Raw genomic sequence first — 18954 nt, 5'->3', positions numbered from 1 at the left:
CCCCCCACCCCACAAAGCTCTGCCATCCTCTAGGTATTTTTTGTGTGTTTTGTTGTCTTTTAATTTTTTGCGTTTAGTTCGTCGTTCTTCCCACGCACCTCCGCTTAGCGTGGTTGACTACATATGGCGCGAAAGAAGTTCAACGCAAGCACGTACACTAGTACGTACGTACAAAAGGTGCGATAGATGGTAGTCGTTGCCTTCACGTGGCCGGCCGCGAGCACAGGAATGTGGAATTTTACAGCAGCAGGGGCTGGCGGCTGTAAACGCTCGCTCGAATGGGAAGCCACTTCGCACCCCACATGGCCCGGTGAAAGTCCATCGCTGCAACAAGCGCTCGCCAGAGATGCCTCCAAGCGATGGGGCGTTCTTGAAACGTCTCGTCATTAGTCTCTTTTTGCAAAGGAGACATTTGGAGAAGAGACTTCACCACTTAAAAATACCAACTTATTTCACTTCAATTATTTTCTTGCCGTGTTTGGGGTGGCGCGGTGGTGCAGTGGTTAGCGCACCGCACTCTGAACTCGGCAATGGGAGTTTTATTCCCGGACCACGGCTGATATCGGTGGTGGACCCTGGACAGCCCAGCTTCACCAAGGCCAGCCTGACCCATCGCCGGCGCGCGTGGGGGAGGTCTTGAAGAAGGCCGCGGGTTCACGACGGGCTGTAAAAGGAACTTGTCGAAGCAATTGTATTTTCTGTGGCTCAGATTTTTTGTTTGTTTCCGTAGGCGATTACTTTAGCAAGCGATGAGAACAACCCCCCCATCTCCTCCTCGTCACCGACCGCAGGTCTCCCTTGGCTGAGACAGGCCCGTCTCGCTGTGCTCTCCCTCGCTTCTAAAGGTCAATGGACATCCGCGTAAAACACCCAGAGTGGAATGTTCCCCCCGATTGGTCGTTTGAAGTTCGCATTAATCAACGTGAAACATCGCTCGAGGTTTTTTGCGCAACGTCAGCCACCGTTCTCACCTGGTCTAGGGGCGGCCACCACAGCATGGCGTGTCCACCGCTCACCACTCACCCCACCAGATCAACGGTTTACCTCGCACACACCGCCAGTGCTACCACTTACCACCAACACACTCACACCGCCCGCACCGCCCACACCGCCCGCACCGCCCGCCCCTTAGCTCACCGAGGACAGGCTGGCCTTGAGCGAGCGCAGCTCGTCCTCCAGGATGCGCTGCTGTGCCAGCGCAGTGCCCAGCGCGTGACTTTTGCTGCCCAGCTGCGCCTCCAGGTCTTTGTTGCGCCCTAGAGCTGCGGCCAGGTCCCGTTCCTTCTGCGCCATCCTGGGGTGGACACGGGAGACACGCGGGGGGACACGCGGCGGGGTCACCAACGGCGCCGTCACGACTACGGCAAGCATCACCCGCGATGCCAACCACAATACCGCCCCGCACCGCCATTAACCGGACACCGTCATCAACACATCAACACCGTCGCCGGCAAAACCTACTGCCGATGTCACCGGCACTATCAAACTACTGCCACCGCCATCACCCCTATTATCAATTCTAGCACCACAACCATCGCCACCATCACTACACAAACAATAACAACGATGCCGCATTCATCACCACACTGCCATCAATACCAGCGACAACTACCATCCACCACTGCACCAACAATACCATCACTCTCACTGCTACCGTCACCACCGTTGCCAGAAAAAATTGCACCACTGCTTATCACCACCTGCATCGCCGCCTCTACGACCGCCACCACCATTGCCACCACTGATTAATGTGTAACGATGTGACGTTTCCTAGCGAGTAACTATTGAACGTTACACATTCGGCGTTTCCTTTGTTATTCAGAAGGCAGGAGAGTAACACACTCAAAACTGAATGTGAGATGTTCGCAAAGTTCATGGAATCAAGACGATAGTATTTGTGAAGTTTACGGCATACAAAAGACGACGCTTGAAGCAAGCGTTCAGTGTGTGGAACGAGCACCGAATGGCGGTGGTGGCGGAGGTGGCCTTCATCCAGCAGTGGAATGACCATGACCGATGACGATGGTAAAGTAGAATTTATATTTTGCTTGGGCTCATTGTCAGGCGCATTGATCGCGGAAAACTCAGGAAATAGAAACTCCCTTGGAAAAATATAACAGCAATCATTTACAGGCCTTTGTCAATCAACTGTTGGATGAAGGCCTTGCCCATGCTCTATCAGTCACGCAAATTGTTTAACCAAACTTCACCAAGCTCATCAGGACGGGTTTGTTGAAGGAAGGCGGAGCCCAGGACCAGTTCAGCGATCACCCTCCACGGATGTTAGCCATGGCTGCGAATCGAAACCGAGGTTGCTGGGGCCGACAGCGCACGGCACCCTGACCGCTGTGCCGCTGCTTTCACCTCGAAGGCCTGTACACGTTGCCTGGACTCAACTGCGCCACGATTTCTGTTGAACGAGGTCATAGCCCGTGGGGCCGAAGGTTAGAGTCTCACTTTGCAAGAGTAACCCTGGGTGGGAAAGAAAGGGAAGTGTGAGCGGGCCGCTCCACACTCGCCATCGCGGTGAGCTTAGGTGATGGCGATGACGAGAAAGGGGGGGGGGGGGGGTGGCTGGTTAATTAAATAAGTAACCCCAAACGAGCTTGCCTCAGCCATGGATGGAATGCTCCAGGACTTTGTGATGCACCCAGCTCACTTAACACCCACCAACCCACACCCACGGCAGCTCCACATCTGCCTGCAGTGTGAGCTCACACAAGGGCGCGCGTTTACACGGCGCTTACAAAGCGGCACATTCAAATAAAACGAAATGTATTACTGCAAAGGACGCAGGAGAATTCCTCTGCTCAGACAAGCATGGGGGGGGGGGGAGGTGGGGAGGGGGGTGGACGCTCGTCTAGTTAGTGACCCCAAGCCAGCGGTGAAATTTCGACACCCTTTCCAAACAATAATTACGTTGACTCGAGGAGGAATTCACCCACTCCCCCGCTGCGTAGTAATTATACACGTGGAGGAGCGGTGGCACGGCGGTCAGCGCACCCCACGAGGAATCCGGCGACCCGAATTCGATTCCCGCTCACGGCTAATGTCGGTGACGGGAGTTATGCCAGAAACGGCCCAAGGACTCCCCTCGCCTTCATTAAAAAAGAACGGCACGGACCAGCATGGTGAAGTATGGTCGCACAAACCCCACGACCGACAAGGACAGGGGAGTCCTTCGTCCGGCGTCGGATTGCCTCAAGGGCCGTACGATGATTGTGCACGGCCTTCATCGTAATATCGGCAGTGCGGGCGCCCTGAAAATTCCAGACGGGGTAGAGACTGCGTGAGTGGTGGTGGTCTCAATTTTATAAATGATCACAAGGGACAGTAAGTGGGGAGCCCCCTTCTGGCCGACTAATGCCCGCTCGTCGCATGACGCCGCGTTCACCGCGTGCCACACGAGGACGGCTGCCGCTGGGCGCCTCCGGATATTCCGCGCGGGAGGCGCGGTGTGGACGTTAAACGGCGGCGATCGCGAGGCGTGGCGGGTTGACCGAGGGCATCGCCACTCGACCGGTTTCATGCCCAACTGTTGCCACCAACAAAATCCTCAGCAGCTGCCTCCAAGCGGCTGGGGGTTGGGAGGTCGGGTCCCCTGGGTGGGCCGGGAACCCGCGGTGGAGAAGGGGAGGAGGAGATGTGAGGAAGAGGTGGGAAGCAGGAGGAGATGCGAGGTGGAGGAAGAGCGGCATTGAGCGTTGGGGCGTGGCGTGTCCGCCGGCCCATGGCGCTCCCCATAACGAGGGCCCCGCCTCGTTACGGCGGCGACCGTGGGAGCCCCGGGATACGCCGCCCGTGCAAAATTGTTGGCAGGTTTGGGGCCTCCTGTGGGGCTCCTCGCCCTTGCCATGAGCGAGGGCCCGGCTGGGTGGTGGGGGGGGGGCCTTCCCACTCTCTCGTTGATTTTGTATATTGTCCCGCCTCTCCTCCAACTGCACGGAGGCAGTCACCATGGTTTTTGTTTTGTAAACGACAAACTCGCTCAGCCGCTAAGTCACTGGCCACACGAGTCACTTTTTTTTGTTGCAAAAGGCTAAACAGAAGACTTCATCTGGGTCTGAGTCAGGGTCTCGTGGGCGTGGGGCCACAATGGAGCGACTGATTCCAAGCCGGAACCCCCTGGGGACACAGCTCCTGGCCCTAGCGAACACCAGCCAACCTCTACCCGCCCCACCCCCGTACCCCCACTACGAGCACGAGCGAGCGAGCGACAGTTTTAGGACATTGCGGCAAGGGGCTAAAAATACAAGGTGTGCAAACCGGGCCCTGATACCCCCCCCCATCCCCTCCTAGCCCCCCTTATGCCCCCCACCCTCTCCCTCTCCAACCAGCCCCCACCCTGCCACCCTCCAGCAGCCCACGCCTTGCTCGGTCAGCTGACCAGGCCAACCATTAACGCAGCCTGTGTGGTCGCCCCCTGCATTCCAAGGCCATGATCGGGTCTCTCTTTATTTAACCAGGCGGCTGTGCGATTGGTTCACTCGCAAGGTTAAATAAAGGATGCCGAGATGTGCTTGGGTTGTCTGTGTCCGAGAGTCAGCACGGTGCGATGCCTGGCAAATCGCCACGAATGAGATTCCCCCCACCAAGAAGGAACGATTTTCATTTTATCTTTTCAGAAGCGACCTGGCTATCACAAACGATAAGTGGCTTATCAAGTAAAAATGAATAGCAGCCAAATGCTCTAAAACGCACGATGTTTCTAAATATGGAGGGAAAAGACCAGAGGGTACGGAGAAGAATCTACGCGACGACTGGGAGAGAGACACATGCAAACTCCAAATATACAGCAGCAGGCGTCAGAGTCGGGATGGAGCCCACGACCTCCTGTGTACCAGGCGAGGGAGTTAACATCATGTCTGCTGCTGATTATGATGATGATGAATGGGGCTGGCGATCCGCATCTCAGTGTGCACGCAGCGACGCGTAACGATGAGGCGTCGCGTCCTCACCCCCCCCCCCCGCTGGTTTAACGCTGCCTTTGGCCCAGGGCCTCCCTCGAGAGGGGATGCGGCGGTGAGGAGGAGGGGGAAGCCGCGAGGGCAACGTGGCACCGCACGCTGCCACGCCGCAGAGGAGCGTCTCAATGACTGACGGGCGGGGGTCGGGAGGTTGGGGTTCGATGGGCCGGGGTGGTGGGGGAGGACTGATCTCGTCTCACACACCCCCCCACCACCCCACAGCAAATCGTCACTGTACAGTGGACAGCCGGGGTGGATTTGTACAGACGTTTGTTGAACTTCTTTCGCACCGCACGTAGCCAACTGTGCTAAATCGGAGGTGCGGGGTGGGTGGGGGGGAGGACGGGATTTCACCACGAGGAAGGATTTAAAGTGGCCACGCATCGCCGAGGAGTAAGACAGCACCCAGCGCGGAGAGACGGAGAGAGAGAGAGCGCACGGGCCATCGCTGGTCGGGGCGTGCCGGGCGTCGATCGCTCGCACAGCGACGCCTTCCCCCCACCGCCCAGCCCGTCGTTGGGTTTTTGCAGGAATTGATCGTTAAACGCCGCTCGGTAATGAAAATGACGACGGTTAAAGTGGGCGAGCTCAGCTTGAACGCGATTATTAACAGTGAAAATGTGTAAATGATGAAGGAGGAGGGATGACGATGGTGGAGGAGGAGGCGGCAGCTTCATCTCAAAAACAAAAAAAATAAACTTTGAACAAAATAAACAGCTGTTACAAAAGCTGGGGGGGGGGGGTGGGCGATGGGGGGGGGGAATATAAAAGCGCGATTGTAACGGGAGCGTGCGCCGCGTCTCCTGTCAATCCGCCGTGCAGGACAGCTGCGACTCTGAGCTGACGACCGTACGCACGGCTCGCGGCAAGGCGCGGCTGTCAAGAGCGCAGGCGGTGCAGCTGCACCGGGGGGCCCACGGGCCAGAGGGGCCCACGGGCCGGGCCGCCGAGAAGGGCCCCCCCCCCCACCAGACCACCCCCCGGATCCCGGCCCCCCCCCCGCCCCACCATTGCATTCCTTGCACCGGGGCCCCATGCCAACCACGCTACGCCACTGTACACTGCAGAGCCGACCGTGCCATTGGTACAGTCGGCTCGCGTGTTTCTGTGTGGGCTCGTAATTAACAGCCACGCGGCACGCTGGCGTGAATAATTTATATTACTGGGTGACGATTCCATTCCGGAATTACCGTTGTTTTTGCTCTTGTAAGTAGCGTGGTGCGTAACTCTACAGAGTCTGTGGACCTGTCTGGGTGTGTAGCAATTGAGCAATAGAGTGGCAGGGAGAAATAGAATCTACAGTGGGGTAAAAAAATATCTGCAGAAGCTAAAGACTCTGATTCTTGACACTCACGCACAGAATCTTATCACGAGCATCCGGATCGATTTTAATTGGATCATTATATCCATAACCATCCATGATCACCATTGTTAGTATTCTTATTGTTAGGAAATGCAGTCTTTGAATAACTTTGCTGCCACTCTTTCCGCTGATCCATTAAAAGCCATGCCCTGCCCGGAACTCGACACGTGCTCGTCTCAACACGATGTGCGCGCCACGACGCGACACAACACGTGTGCTCTCTGGGAGGTGCGGCCACGTGGTGGCCAGTACTCGGAGAAGGGGGAGACGGCCTAACAACTGGGAAACAGGCAGACAAAAACTGGGCCGTCGCGATGACGAGCCAAAAGTCGCTCCGTCGCACAGCGCCTCCGGTCGGGGAAGGGAGAACCGACGGTGTAATTAGAGCGGAAAAAGCGCAAAACAAACCTGGACGTCCCTAGAGTAAAAAAGATAATATGCCTAAATCACAAGAGAGTTCCACCGGGATTTAATTATACGCAGCAGACTGCTACACAATCCTCACCACGCGCGGTAGCTGGAATCACACCTAAAATCACCGCAATGCCCTCGGGCCACCAAGTCGCTACATTCTGTCGCTCCGACATAACCGACATAATTCCGGCGTGCGGGGAAACCCAAAAATGCACTCAAATCGATCGACAATAACCGTTAGATTGGCAACACCGTGGAAGGGCTCTCGACGTAGGCGGAAGTAGAGGGGGGGGCCGGGTGAATGGCGGTGAGGGGGTGCCAGGGGACGGGGGGGGGGCGCGGGACGCCCACCGGCTGTAGAGCTCGTTGAAGTCGGCGCGGAGCTTCCCGCTCTCGATCTCGATGCGCGCCTTCTCGTGCGCCACACTGTCGAGGCAGCGGCGCGCGTCTGCGAGCTCCCGCTCGAACGACGCCTTGATGCCGGTCACCTCGCTCGTCACCACCTCCTCGCTCTCGGACATGCGCATCCGCAGCATGGAGTTCTCCGCCTCCAGCGAGCGCATCTGTGGGGGGCGCGCGCACGGACACGCACGGACACGCACGCACGGTTATGCACAGGCCGGGTAGAAACGCACGGCGACGGCCGCCGTTCGCCACCGTGCGGCGGTGACTTTGCCACGCGCTCGTGCCAGGCTAGGTGCAATCTGAGGCCGTCACGGACATGTGTGAGGCTCGACGGCAGACCCAGGTGGCTGTGGGTTACATGAGCGAGATGACTGGTAGAAGGCGCGCACACACACACGTGTGCACAGGTGGACAGAGTCACGTAAACACACGCGCGAGTGCGTGCGTGAGTACGCACTCGTGCCGGTGTCATCGTTGAACAAACTGTGAACCCAGGCGTGCCTCGGCATCTTCCCGCAGTGGGACAACTTGCAACGACCTCCGTCCAGCCCGCGTCCTGCGCCGTGTTACGATTCCTTTGGGATATTTGGCCAGTTTGAATCTGTCCAATCTGGCTGTCGCCATGGGATAGAGGATTGGCTGGCTAGGCAGGGAAGGAGGGGCGCAGGTGGGGGGGGGGGGGGAACTGTGTGAATGATGTTGGACCGACGTTCCATGCCACAGATCCATCATTAGTCTCAACGACCGGCCCCTCATTGTCGCAACTTTACTCTTCATCCAGCGCTGGATTCATCACGGCTGATGACGGTGATGACGACGGTGAGGATGATGATGGTGACGACACAGGATAACGAGCAGCTGTAGCCAACGCGAGCTCGCACAACAGAGGCGACACCTGCTCAACGTGTGCGTCTCCATCTTTGTGTCGACCGACGGGCGAGACGTGCGTGTTTGTATTTCAATGCGCTGGGTAATCGCCCCCAGGCTGAGAGTCCCTCCCCGCTCCCCCGTCGAGAGATCTCCTGTAGAAGGGACTCGCGGAGAGAGACTCGCGAAGGTGCGACGGCCAAAGGTGAAAGAAATCTTGCCCGATGCGGAGATGGAGCGACGAAATTGGCTCGCGTGCCAACGGTGGATTGTTAAAGTCGTGAGACCCTGGGAAGAGGAGGCGGTGAACGCTTGGGGAGACATTCAGCCAGAAGTGGATAGATCATGGATGATGATGTATTTTACTGAAGGTTTAAATTTAGCATCTGACAGGATCACGTATCCGAGTGTTTTTCACAACAAAACCGGCGGTCTCACTTTAAACACGGGCTTGTAGAGACCGCTGGGAGCCAACTTTGACTTCCTATCCACCCGTCGAAATCCTCGTCCTCCTTTTCCCACGACAAACTTCTCTCTCTCAGCCGCATCTCTACCGAGAGAGAGATACGTTTGGTTTCCTCCACAGGGAGGAGGTTGCGGGTGCTGCCAGGTGGTGGGGTGTTGAGTGAGGGGGGAGGGGGGCGTTTGGGTGGCTGTCAATCACCGAGCACCAACAGAAGCAACACCTTCAGCTTCCCGCAGCCCTGATAACGCCCGAACCCTCCCACGCGTTCCCCCGATCCAGACCCGCGATCCTATCGACTGCATTTCATTCATTCTGTACCATGCCGTAATCCCCCCTCGCTCCCACCTTGTCTGGACGCTCTGCCGGCCGCTTGAACCCCACCCAAGATGGCGTAGGAGGGAGGCTATGCGCACAGCTGGTGAATCACGACTAACAACCTCTAGAGACGACCCCTCTAGAGATGACCCCTCCAGACTCATGCTGCAAACGTCACAAAAAGCACCGACCCCTCGGCCCCTCCGTCATGCGCCGGTAGTCGCAGATTTAAAGTTCATCTCTCGCGTCCCAGCTGTGAAATATCACGGCCGTGCGGTGGCAGAACCAGCAGCGAAGAGGGAAACATCCCACACACACACAGAGAATTAAGGGAAGGAGAGGAAGTCTGAAGATGAAACGGCCTGGCCACAAATGCTAGCTCGCCAAAGTGGCTTATTGTGTGGACATGTATAGCCGCCAAATAATCTAAATGCGCGTTTCTAAAAGTGGAGGGGAAAAAATGTAGGATCCGGAAAAAAAATCCATGCGACCACGGGGAGAGACACGCAGACTCAAAATAAACAGGCGTCAGGATCGGGATCAAACCCACGACCTCCTGTATACCAGGCGAGGGAGTTAACATCTCCTAGCCACCGCGGCGCCGTTGACAGAGAAAGGTAACATCGCACAATGTTATCCTTCTCAAGATGTGCGCGTGTTTGTTGAACTGCTTTCGCACCGCATGTAGCGAACCGTGATAATCGGAGATGAGAGGGAAGGACAAAACGGGCGGTGACTGTGCCTAGCGAGAGAGGGAGGGAGAGAGGGGGGGGAGGGGGCCTTCCACAGACGGTTGTTGAGGATTCCGGCTGTCCAGACGGCACTCTCACCCACACCGCGTCCAACCGATCAGCGCGGTTGGCCACGTTCGGTGCGAAAGAAGTTCAACCACTCCACCTGCAGGTCACCGCACACCTCACACTTCTCTCTACGATCCATCCCTCCCACAGCTGCACTCTGCAATCCCCTCTCCAATCGTCGTCGTCTCTTTCTCACCCTCCCCACCCCAAGCTCCGACATTAACTTTGCTCAACTCAAGAAACGCGTTCATCTATTGCAACTGTGACGGTGCCAATTGTTGCTGGCCGCTTGACGTTCAAAAAACGTGGCCACGGCAGCCAGGAGCAGAAGACAGCGGTGGTGAGGAAATTAATGCCACGGTGTAAACCGAGTCCCCATATAGAGCTGCCCCTACCGCGACCATCACAGTCACCGCCACCGTCACCACCACCGTCGTAACCACCACCACCGTCACCACCGCGCTACAGATTACTGGGATGTGCTGCCAGTCACTCGCTCCTCCGAAAGCAGAGCCGCTCACTCCCGTCCAATCGTAATGGGGCAGCCGGCAATTAAAAATAGCCCAGCGCACGATTACAGCCACCAATCTCAAAACCGTTGACCGCGCACATTAACGCCACCGCCCGCTTGGATTGTTTGAGTCTATGGGTGTCTACATGGACGTCTCAGGGTCTCCATGCACGTCTTTGAGCCTGTGTGCGAGTCTACATCTCAAACTGTGGACCAAACAGTACTGCCACTTCCCACTTGGATTGTTTGAGTCGTGGGGGATCTCTATCCACGTCTAAGGGTCTCTATGCATGTCTACGAGTAGTTGACGTCTCAAACCGTACACCACAAAGTCAAATCCACCGCCTGCTCCCATCACGTCACAAGGTTACTCCTGAAACCGGTCCACTGTCTCCCCTCACCAACCTTGGTACGAACACAGAAACCGACTCCCCGCCGTACATAGATTACACAAAGTTGTCAGGAAACATTATTGAGAGAGAAGGAAGGAAGGAGAGATGAATAATTATTAAACTTAATAGCTTGTTTAAAATAAGCCCACGCCTCGTTGACGCATCGCCCGAGGAACGTGGGAGAACTCGAGATCGCTTCTCAAGGCGGGCGCGAGGAAGCAGCAGCGCACAAAGGCCCCAAAGCTGCCGTCGGGAAAACGTTCACGGAGCAGAAACTGCGGGGCTGGTGCCAGGGGCGCGGTCACGGGGAGACCCAGAGGCTGACTCACTCGGGGGCCCTGCGAGACCCAGAAGGGAGTGGACACACCCTGCCCTACCTCTCCCCTCTCCGCTCACTCTACTCCCCTCCACACACCCTCCTGTCACCTCAATCCACTCCACTAAATGCGCACCCTTCTCAACTTAAAAATAAACGAGCATGTGATGAGCAACTTGGCAGAAAGCACAGTTTTGTATCAAGTAAGCACATGCTTGCCATTCGAAAGAATGATCCTCGCCACAGGAATGTGGAATTTCCACCGGTGGCTCAGGGCAGGCCGATGGAGAGGAGTACCCCCCCCCATACCCCCTCCACCCCACCGCCGTTGTCCTAAGAGCCATGCTCTGGGTCCGATCCGCGTGCTGATATTGGCGAACGCCTCAATATGTTTCGTCCAATATCTGGCACAACCGTGCCCCTGTCTCCGCCATCGCGAGGAGCTCGGCCAATCGGCAGCTGCCCCAGCCGGCCCGCCAGCACGTGTTGGCCCCGTGACTCCAGAAACTACACGCGCAAGCCCGCTGACCCGTATGAAAGTTATAAGAGCAACCCTGACATTTGTATTCTTATATTGTTATCACGGTTGCTGAGCACAGGCCTCAAAGGTCAGCAACAAACAGCACTAATTAACGGTGTAGTCGATCAGAGTGTGTTGCCTGTGGGTTTGTGCATCTGCGAGTGTGCGAACATGGCTATGTACGTTTCTGGCGACAGCACCGGCTCTCGTGCGCCATCGACCTTAATAGGTGCTCGCTGACAGCAGCTCGTCCCCTACTGCGGTCACGACGGCCGAACAAGGGATCTTTGTCTCAGTGCATGTGTGTGTGTCGTGGGCAGGCGGTGTGCCTGTGGGTAGTGCTAGGGAGGGGTGGAATGTCAACCCCCACACCTCCCCCACACCCCCCCATGTGTGACACCTCAAATGCACCCCCGCCCTACATCCCCCGCCCTACACCCCCCGCCCCACACCCGCCCCCTCCCCAAATAGACGAATTGGTGCGAGTCTGGAAGATGTCGTTCACGTTTTTTTGACTTGGCGCTCTCAAACCTCTGCATGGAAAAAGGGGAAATCAATTGTTTTTCAAACGTTAGAAAAACAATATTTCAAGGCTCCCTTTGCTGCATACCTACCCACCCACTCACCAATCCACCCACCTACCCACTTTTCTAGCCACCCATCCGCCTACCCCATTAACTTTCCTACCCACCTATCAACTGACCTGCCCGTCCACCTCCCTGCCGACCTACCCAGCTACGCTCACACACTCGGCGCAGTCGCTCCGTCTCTGTTGCCACACGAACCCGGGCCGCGGAGTCCCGTTTGGCTCTTTCATTCATTTGGCTCATTTCAACATTTTTACTTTAACTTTCTTCTTCTTTAAAACAAAATCCTCGGCACGTTGAAGCTGTCGTTGAGGCACAGCCACACCCAAACATTCCTTCCTCCTGCACTCCCGCGCACCCATAGCCCCCGATCGCCCCCCCACCTCCCACTCCTCTGTCCGGCCCTCAGCTCCCCTCCCGGCCGCCCCTGGGTGTGGTCCCAGATGAGAGCGATCTGGGCGTGGGACTCATTTCTCCATCGCCATGATAATGATGATGATCGTGGTGATGATGATCGTGGTGATGATGATCGTGGTGATTATCGTGGTGGTGATGATGATCGTGGTGATGATCATGATGGTGACCGTGGTGATGATGATCATAATTATGATCACGATGATATCGGAGGTCATGAGCGTAATGATGATCTTTAGCTATCCAGCATAGCCGTACCGCGTGTAAGATGCACGTGTTATTTTCAGGAGGGCCCTGCCATATTGAGATGTTTGACCAATGTGTGTGTGTTTTTTGGGGAATGTTTTGTAAAGGAGGACAGTGGAGAACACGGGCGTCATCTGACGATGATGATGACGATGCAAGTCAGACTTTTGGTTGTAATGAAGATTGAGTTATCACAGCGAAAAACTTGCATAATCCAACAAAACAATAACCCATCACCGACTTCTGGTGTTTACAAACAATCATCTTCAAAAATATATTTACTATAATAGTACTTCTACGATTCTTATGTAAATGTATGGTCTGTGTAAGTCTATGGTCTCTATGTAGCCTCTATGGGTCTATATGTAAGTTTGTGGGTCTCTATGTAAGTGTATGGGTCTCTATGTAAGTGTATGGGTCTCTATGTAAGTGTATGGGTCTCTATGTAAGTTTGTGGGTCTCTATGTAAGTTTATGGGTCTCTATGTATTTCTACATAAGAATATGGTCGCGATGTCAGTCTATGGGTCCCTTTGTAGGTATACAAGACTCTGGGTCACCAGGCTTTTTAAGTACTATGAAGGTCACTGCGTCGTACCTCATTCAATTTTGGCCTCCCTTGCAAGGGGGGGAGGGGTGGGGGTCTCGTGGTTTCAATGGACATAAATAAAGGCCCCCTCTATGCCACTAATCACACATCCCCACTCACACAGCCTTCCCCTGCAGCGAAGTTATCCATGCTTCAATGCCATCTCACGCCCCTCACCAACATGCCTATTGCCTCAAACGATGAATGGGACTCCACGTGCGCATGTATCAAGATGGAATTCTAACCGCGGCAGCAGTATTCTGCAAATTAAATAGATATCGGCAATTACAACCAACGAGCGTAGTTACGGGTGGTGGGAAGGGGTGGGGGGGAAAGAGGGTTCTTGTAAATTGATCGTAAACATATACAGATGCCCCGTATAGCCTGCACAGATTGTTGAGGCAAGTGCTGTTGGCGAGCACGTATTATTGATACCGGCAGGGCACCACGCCCGACCACATTTGTCTCTTCACGGTCGGGTGGTGATTACACGTTGCACCGGGTACAGCACTCATTTAAGGCTAAGTCGATCTAAGAGAGGCCCAAGACTGCATCGGTTATCACTCACCACTCGTGGTATATAGATGATACACACGATTAAGCCCTCACATTCGAGACGTATTTTGCATTCACCGAAACCCGTAAAATACAAAACAACTCCAAGCAAATCGACTCAACGTTGGCGGGCACGGCTCGCAAACATAAGGTTCGGAGTTTAAATCCTGGTTGGGGGTTGACACTCAACGCCATCAGAGGTCAACAGTGGCTGACTTATGGAGAGAAACGTTGGGGATTCAAATGTGGAATTTTCCACCACTGACTTCTGTGGGCTGTCAACAGGAGGTTGAGCGCCAGTATAAAACTATATTTTATTTTACCAGGTAAGGCCCACTGAGCTATATACAGCTCTTTTCACACGTGACCTGGCCACAAATGATAGCTCGCCGAATGGCTTATCGTGTGCAGGGAAAATCCGGAGGACCCGGAATAAAATCCACGCGACCACGGGGAGAGAGAGACACGCCAACTCAAAATATACAGCAGCAGGCGTCAGAGTCGGGATAGACCCCCACGACCTGCTGCATAAGAGGCGAGGTAGTTAACATCTCGCCACCGTGGGGCCCCGATGTGGCGGCTCTTGTGAGCAGAAAATCACTTTCACGATTCAAGTTTATTTGTTTAACCAGGCGAGAGAAGCGAAGAGACCAGGAATACAAAATCTAACCTGCAAGTTACCTAACTCACCAAGAAAACGAAAGGAATTAAAATAATCATAGCAACATCTTAAAACAACCACGGTCCGTGTCACATGGAAATATTGGCAACATAATTCGCTGCTGTGCAAATCGGTTGGAGGCAAATCACCTCCGGATTTAACGAGGCACAAATAAAAAAAATGCTAAACTCCACAAACATTACACAGTAAAGGGATATATGGTGACAGTAGCAGTCCAGCACTATGTTACTAAATGCTGAACTTCTTTCGCACCGTACGCAGCCAACCGCGCTACTCGGATGTGTTGGGGAGGGGGGGGGAGAACGCACACGTACACCCGGGTGTACAAGATCGGTGACGATCTCGCAGCGGAACAGGGCCATTACCAACGGTTGAAAATCTTTAAAATGCGAGGGAGAATTCAAATCGATCGTAAACAGTGGGGGCAATAAATGGTTGAAACGGATGCCCGGGGGGAACCTGGGCGCAGCGCAGCGAGGGTGGGGGGGGCACACGAACCGCCCCATCTTTATCCCAAGTGGAAAGTCCAGTTCACTGTATGGATGGTACTTGTTTGTGGACACCGCACATGTTGTGCGGAGTGTCGCTGTTAGCGCTACGCCGCGCTACGAACCCGGCCACCCGAGTTCGATTCACGCTCACGCAGGCAAACACCAGTGGCGATTATCTGAACCGGTCCTGGGCCTCCCCCTAGGTCGACTCAGCCTCAAATGAGTACCTGGCGCGGTGTGTAAATGTCACCCGTGGGGAGACAAAGGCGGTCGGGCGTAGTGCTGGCCCCAACTAGGGCTGAACGATTTGGGGAAAATATCTAATTGCGATTTTTTTTTACAGATATTGCAATTTGATTTGGGATAAAAAAAATTATGGTCAAGCTTCAGTGCAATATTCACTGTGTAATAGATTTAAAACAGGTGATGGAGCATTACCACATGATACCATCGAAATATGAACTGCTCTATATATTCTAGTGCAAGATTTAGAACTTAAAATATATGAATTGCTTCCAACATGTATTTATGAAAATGCTTTAATTGAAAAAGAACAATCAAACATAGAACAATTAAGTTAAATAAAGTTATACTAATAAAAAAATAAAACAATTCCTATAAAAAAAGTAATAGGTCTGTTCAAATCGCAAATAATCGCAGCCTTTGCGATTTGCTAATCGCATTGTTTCAAATTGCGATGTCGATTTCAAATCGATTAATCGTTCAGCCCGAGCCCCAACACCACCCCTTTGCGTCAAATAAATGTTCGCGAATAGCACCGGCCCCAACAGTCCACGGGTATGACTTTGTGCATCTCTCAGCTAATAATGACGTGGGTTCTCGCGTTGGGGGGGGGGTTGTCGTGACCGTATGCACACGCACCGACACGTGCGCATTTGTGCGTTAGTCTCTCCGTGTGCATCCGCGTACGACGACTGAATGATGCTCGCACGTGAACGTATACACGCGCACATACACGCGCACACGCACGCGCGCGCATCCGTGTCTCGCCGTGTGTGTGCGTACAGGCGCGTGCATCCGCGCGTGCGCATGAGTGTTCGCGTGTACACGTGCGCACGAGTGCAAGGGTCCATCGGTATCTGTGCCCCGTGTGTATACGTACACACGCACGACTGTATGTGTCCGTGTACACGCGTGTGTGTGTATATGTGTGTACGTGTGTGTGTGTGTACGCGTGTGTGCGCGCGCGTCCTCCGCCTCGCACCTTGTCGATGTAGACCGCCAGGCGGTCGTTCAGGTTGCTGAGTTCTTCCTTCTCCTGGGCCCTGGTGATGCGCGCGGGGCTGAGCGGAGACGAAGATCTCACCTCGGTCCTCACCTGCCTCACCTCCCTCACCTCGCGGCCTCGGCGTGGGCTCCCCATTGCTCTGTCTCACTGCGTCTCTGCGTGGCCCTGTCTCGCCGTCTCTCTCGCCGTCTGTGTCGTATCACTGGCTCTGTGGACCAGAATGTATCTGTGCCTGTCCCGACGAGTCTGGAGCTCGCTCTCTCTCTCTCTGCGTCTCTCTCTCTCGCTCTCTCGCCAGTCTCCTCCTACCCCGCTCCGAACAGCTCACAACCACTGGGATGGGCTCTCGATTTCAGTCGAGGCTGGGTGGTGCCAAGATGGGTGGGGTTAAGAGAGAGCGCGTGGTGGTGATGCTGATGGTGTGGGGAGCAGTCGCGTAGCGCGCTGCGCTACAGAACCCGGCGACCCGAGTTCGATTCCCGCTCACGGCCAACACCGGTGACGATGATCTGAAACGGTCCTGAGTCTCCCCTAGGTCGACTCAGCCAAGACATCGCCACTGCGGCGACAGAGGCGGCCGGGCGCGGTGCCGTTGCCGGTATGCATATGTGTTCGCTTTCAGCACTTGCCCCAATTGTCTGTTAGTAAGGAGGCTATAGGGGGGATCTTTATCTTTGGTGCTGATGAGTGGGGCCCGGCCGGGGCCGCGGCTATTGCTGCGCGGCTGTCGGCGGCGTGGGGCAAGAGACGGAATTTGGCCCGGGAGTTGCCGCCCGGTCCGGTCCGGTCCGGTTGGTGCTCGGCAATATTGACGCACCCCCCCCCCCATTCATTCTGGCAGCAGCCAGTGACAACATCTGTCTGCGATCTCTCCTTCTTTCGAATAATAATAATGTAAATGTATAAAGCAGCCCTTAAGCAATCGTTCTCAGGGCGCTGTGCATGGAAAGGGCGGAAATAGTTAAACATCAACTAAGGACACGTAGAAGGGAAATAATAAAATCATACAAATAAAACATAATAAAATAATTCTCACGACGTTTCGGCCACAACGGCTGCTTGCGTTGTGGCCGAAACGTCATGAGAATTATTTTATTATGTTTTATTTAATATTATTTTATTATTTCCCTTCTACGTGACTTTACCGAAAGAACCAAGAAGATCAACTAAGGAGAGAAGAAGTGAGAAAGACGTTTGGGAATTTAGTTTCATTTTCAGTTTAATTTATTTGGTATAGCCCTGTGAGCCATTCGGCTCTTGAATCGGGTGCAACCGCAACAAACAAAAAACAAAAACATGAAACAAAAATATGAACAAGAAAACATCTTAAAGTGACTATGTGACTAAGTGCAAACTGAAAATCCAAGAAAAGACAGCAAAATATTGCAGAAATAGCGCCGTACACCAACGCTGTGTGCAAAAATCCCAGTGGGATGCAAGTCAAACAACAACAACAACCACAAGACAACTTAGATGAAGGCCATCAGTCTAACAACGTACTACAACAAACAAACATGGCCAAACCAAAAAACTTTTCGAAATCACCAAAATAAAGCCTTAACCATGACGCATCATGAATAATATGAAACATCACGCATCATGAATAACATTAAACAAAACTCATCTTGAATTGGCTGGAAACTTAAAAAAAAACGCAGCAGGGCCCCCTGAAAAGCAGTCCTATGACTCGGTGCGGCGAATATAATTGTTTATTTACTTATTAGCCTTCCTCAATTCACAAAAGAATCGTTAAACTAATCTGTAGCAACTAATCTGTAGCAACTTCGTGTCTCGTGTTGTTTGTTGTTGCTCGACGCTTGGCGATTTTGGGCCTTCTGGGCCCTGTGCTCAGCAACTGTCTTCATACAAAGAAAGCCTAATATATAACCAACATATAAACTAATACATAAATAAAACATAATAAACAAAAAATATAATATAATTTCCAAAATATTAATATAATATACAAAAATAATATACAAAAATAAAACTAATATACAATATACCAAAAAACGAATATATAGGCAAAAGAATGTGCTATAGTCTATGGTGAAGTGTGGACTCAGTGATGATTGTGTGGATCATCGCGGCGATAATGATAATGATCACGACGATGATGATCACGATCATCTCGACGACGACGACGATGATGATGATCACGACGATGATTACGATGGGTCTCGTGAAGACCTGGTGATGATGATGTGTTACGAATGGCTTAACGTCTCACTGAATATTTTTTGGCTCACTTGTAGATCACGTGCTGTGCCAGGCTAGGTGCACTTTGAGGCCACGAAAAGTGTCGATTGATTGCTGGCATCGTCAGCTCACGGGGGCCAACTCAGGTGCTACGGATAATTATCTGAGACGACTGACAGATGCACCGCATTGTTGTCGCTGTGTTTTATCCACCCGGCGCTCTGCTCGCTGTGATGTGCGTCACTCATCCGTCACCCCACGCATACTCATTCGCACGTAAAGCCAGAATCCTTTACGCACACACCCAGAGACATTGACAGCCAGAGGCAGTTCCTGAAACCATAACCAAGCATTTTAATCCCGATGTCTGTAAATAAATCACCCGCAATGCACCAGATTTCGTCAGATCGCGGGAGTTGAGCAGGTTTGAGCCAGGACAATGCTCGGGTGGGCGAGCGCCATGCATAACAGGTGTTATAGGCTGCCACGGGCGTACGTGAAGGTAGTGCACGTATCCGATGTTGTGCTGTACCTACACGGCTTGACTAACGTGTCTGCAGCACGGCGCGTGGGCAAGTTGCGTGTAGAGAAGACGAGATCTCCGTTG

General features: G+C 53.5%; 1 protein-coding gene across 2 annotated transcripts in view; it reads right to left on the bottom strand.

Moving 5' to 3' along the window:
* LOC144717206 (lamin-B1-like) overlaps positions 1 to 16756 on the bottom strand; it is a 33700-nt gene extending 16944 nt beyond the window's left edge. For both annotated transcript variants that reach the window (XM_078592569.1, XM_078592571.1), the window contains exons 1-3: positions 16125 to 16756; positions 7096 to 7307; positions 1138 to 1294 (exon numbers count right to left, since the gene is read on the bottom strand). In XM_078592569.1, the coding sequence (XP_078448695.1) occupies positions 1138 to 1294; positions 7096 to 7307; positions 16125 to 16283 (528 nt within the window). In that variant the 5' untranslated portion in view covers positions 16284 to 16756. The remainder of the gene's footprint in view (positions 1 to 1137; positions 1295 to 7095; positions 7308 to 16124) is intronic.
* Positions 16757 to 18954: the final 2198 nt, after the last annotated feature.

The sequence above is a fragment of the Lampetra planeri genome, chromosome 3, assembly GCF_965212315.1.
Source record: "Lampetra planeri chromosome 3, kcLamPlan1.2.h2, whole genome shotgun sequence".
NCBI classification, from domain to species: Eukaryota; Metazoa; Chordata; class Hyperoartia; order Petromyzontiformes; family Petromyzontidae; genus Lampetra; species Lampetra planeri.
This window is presented reverse-complemented; position numbering and strand designations above follow the sequence as displayed.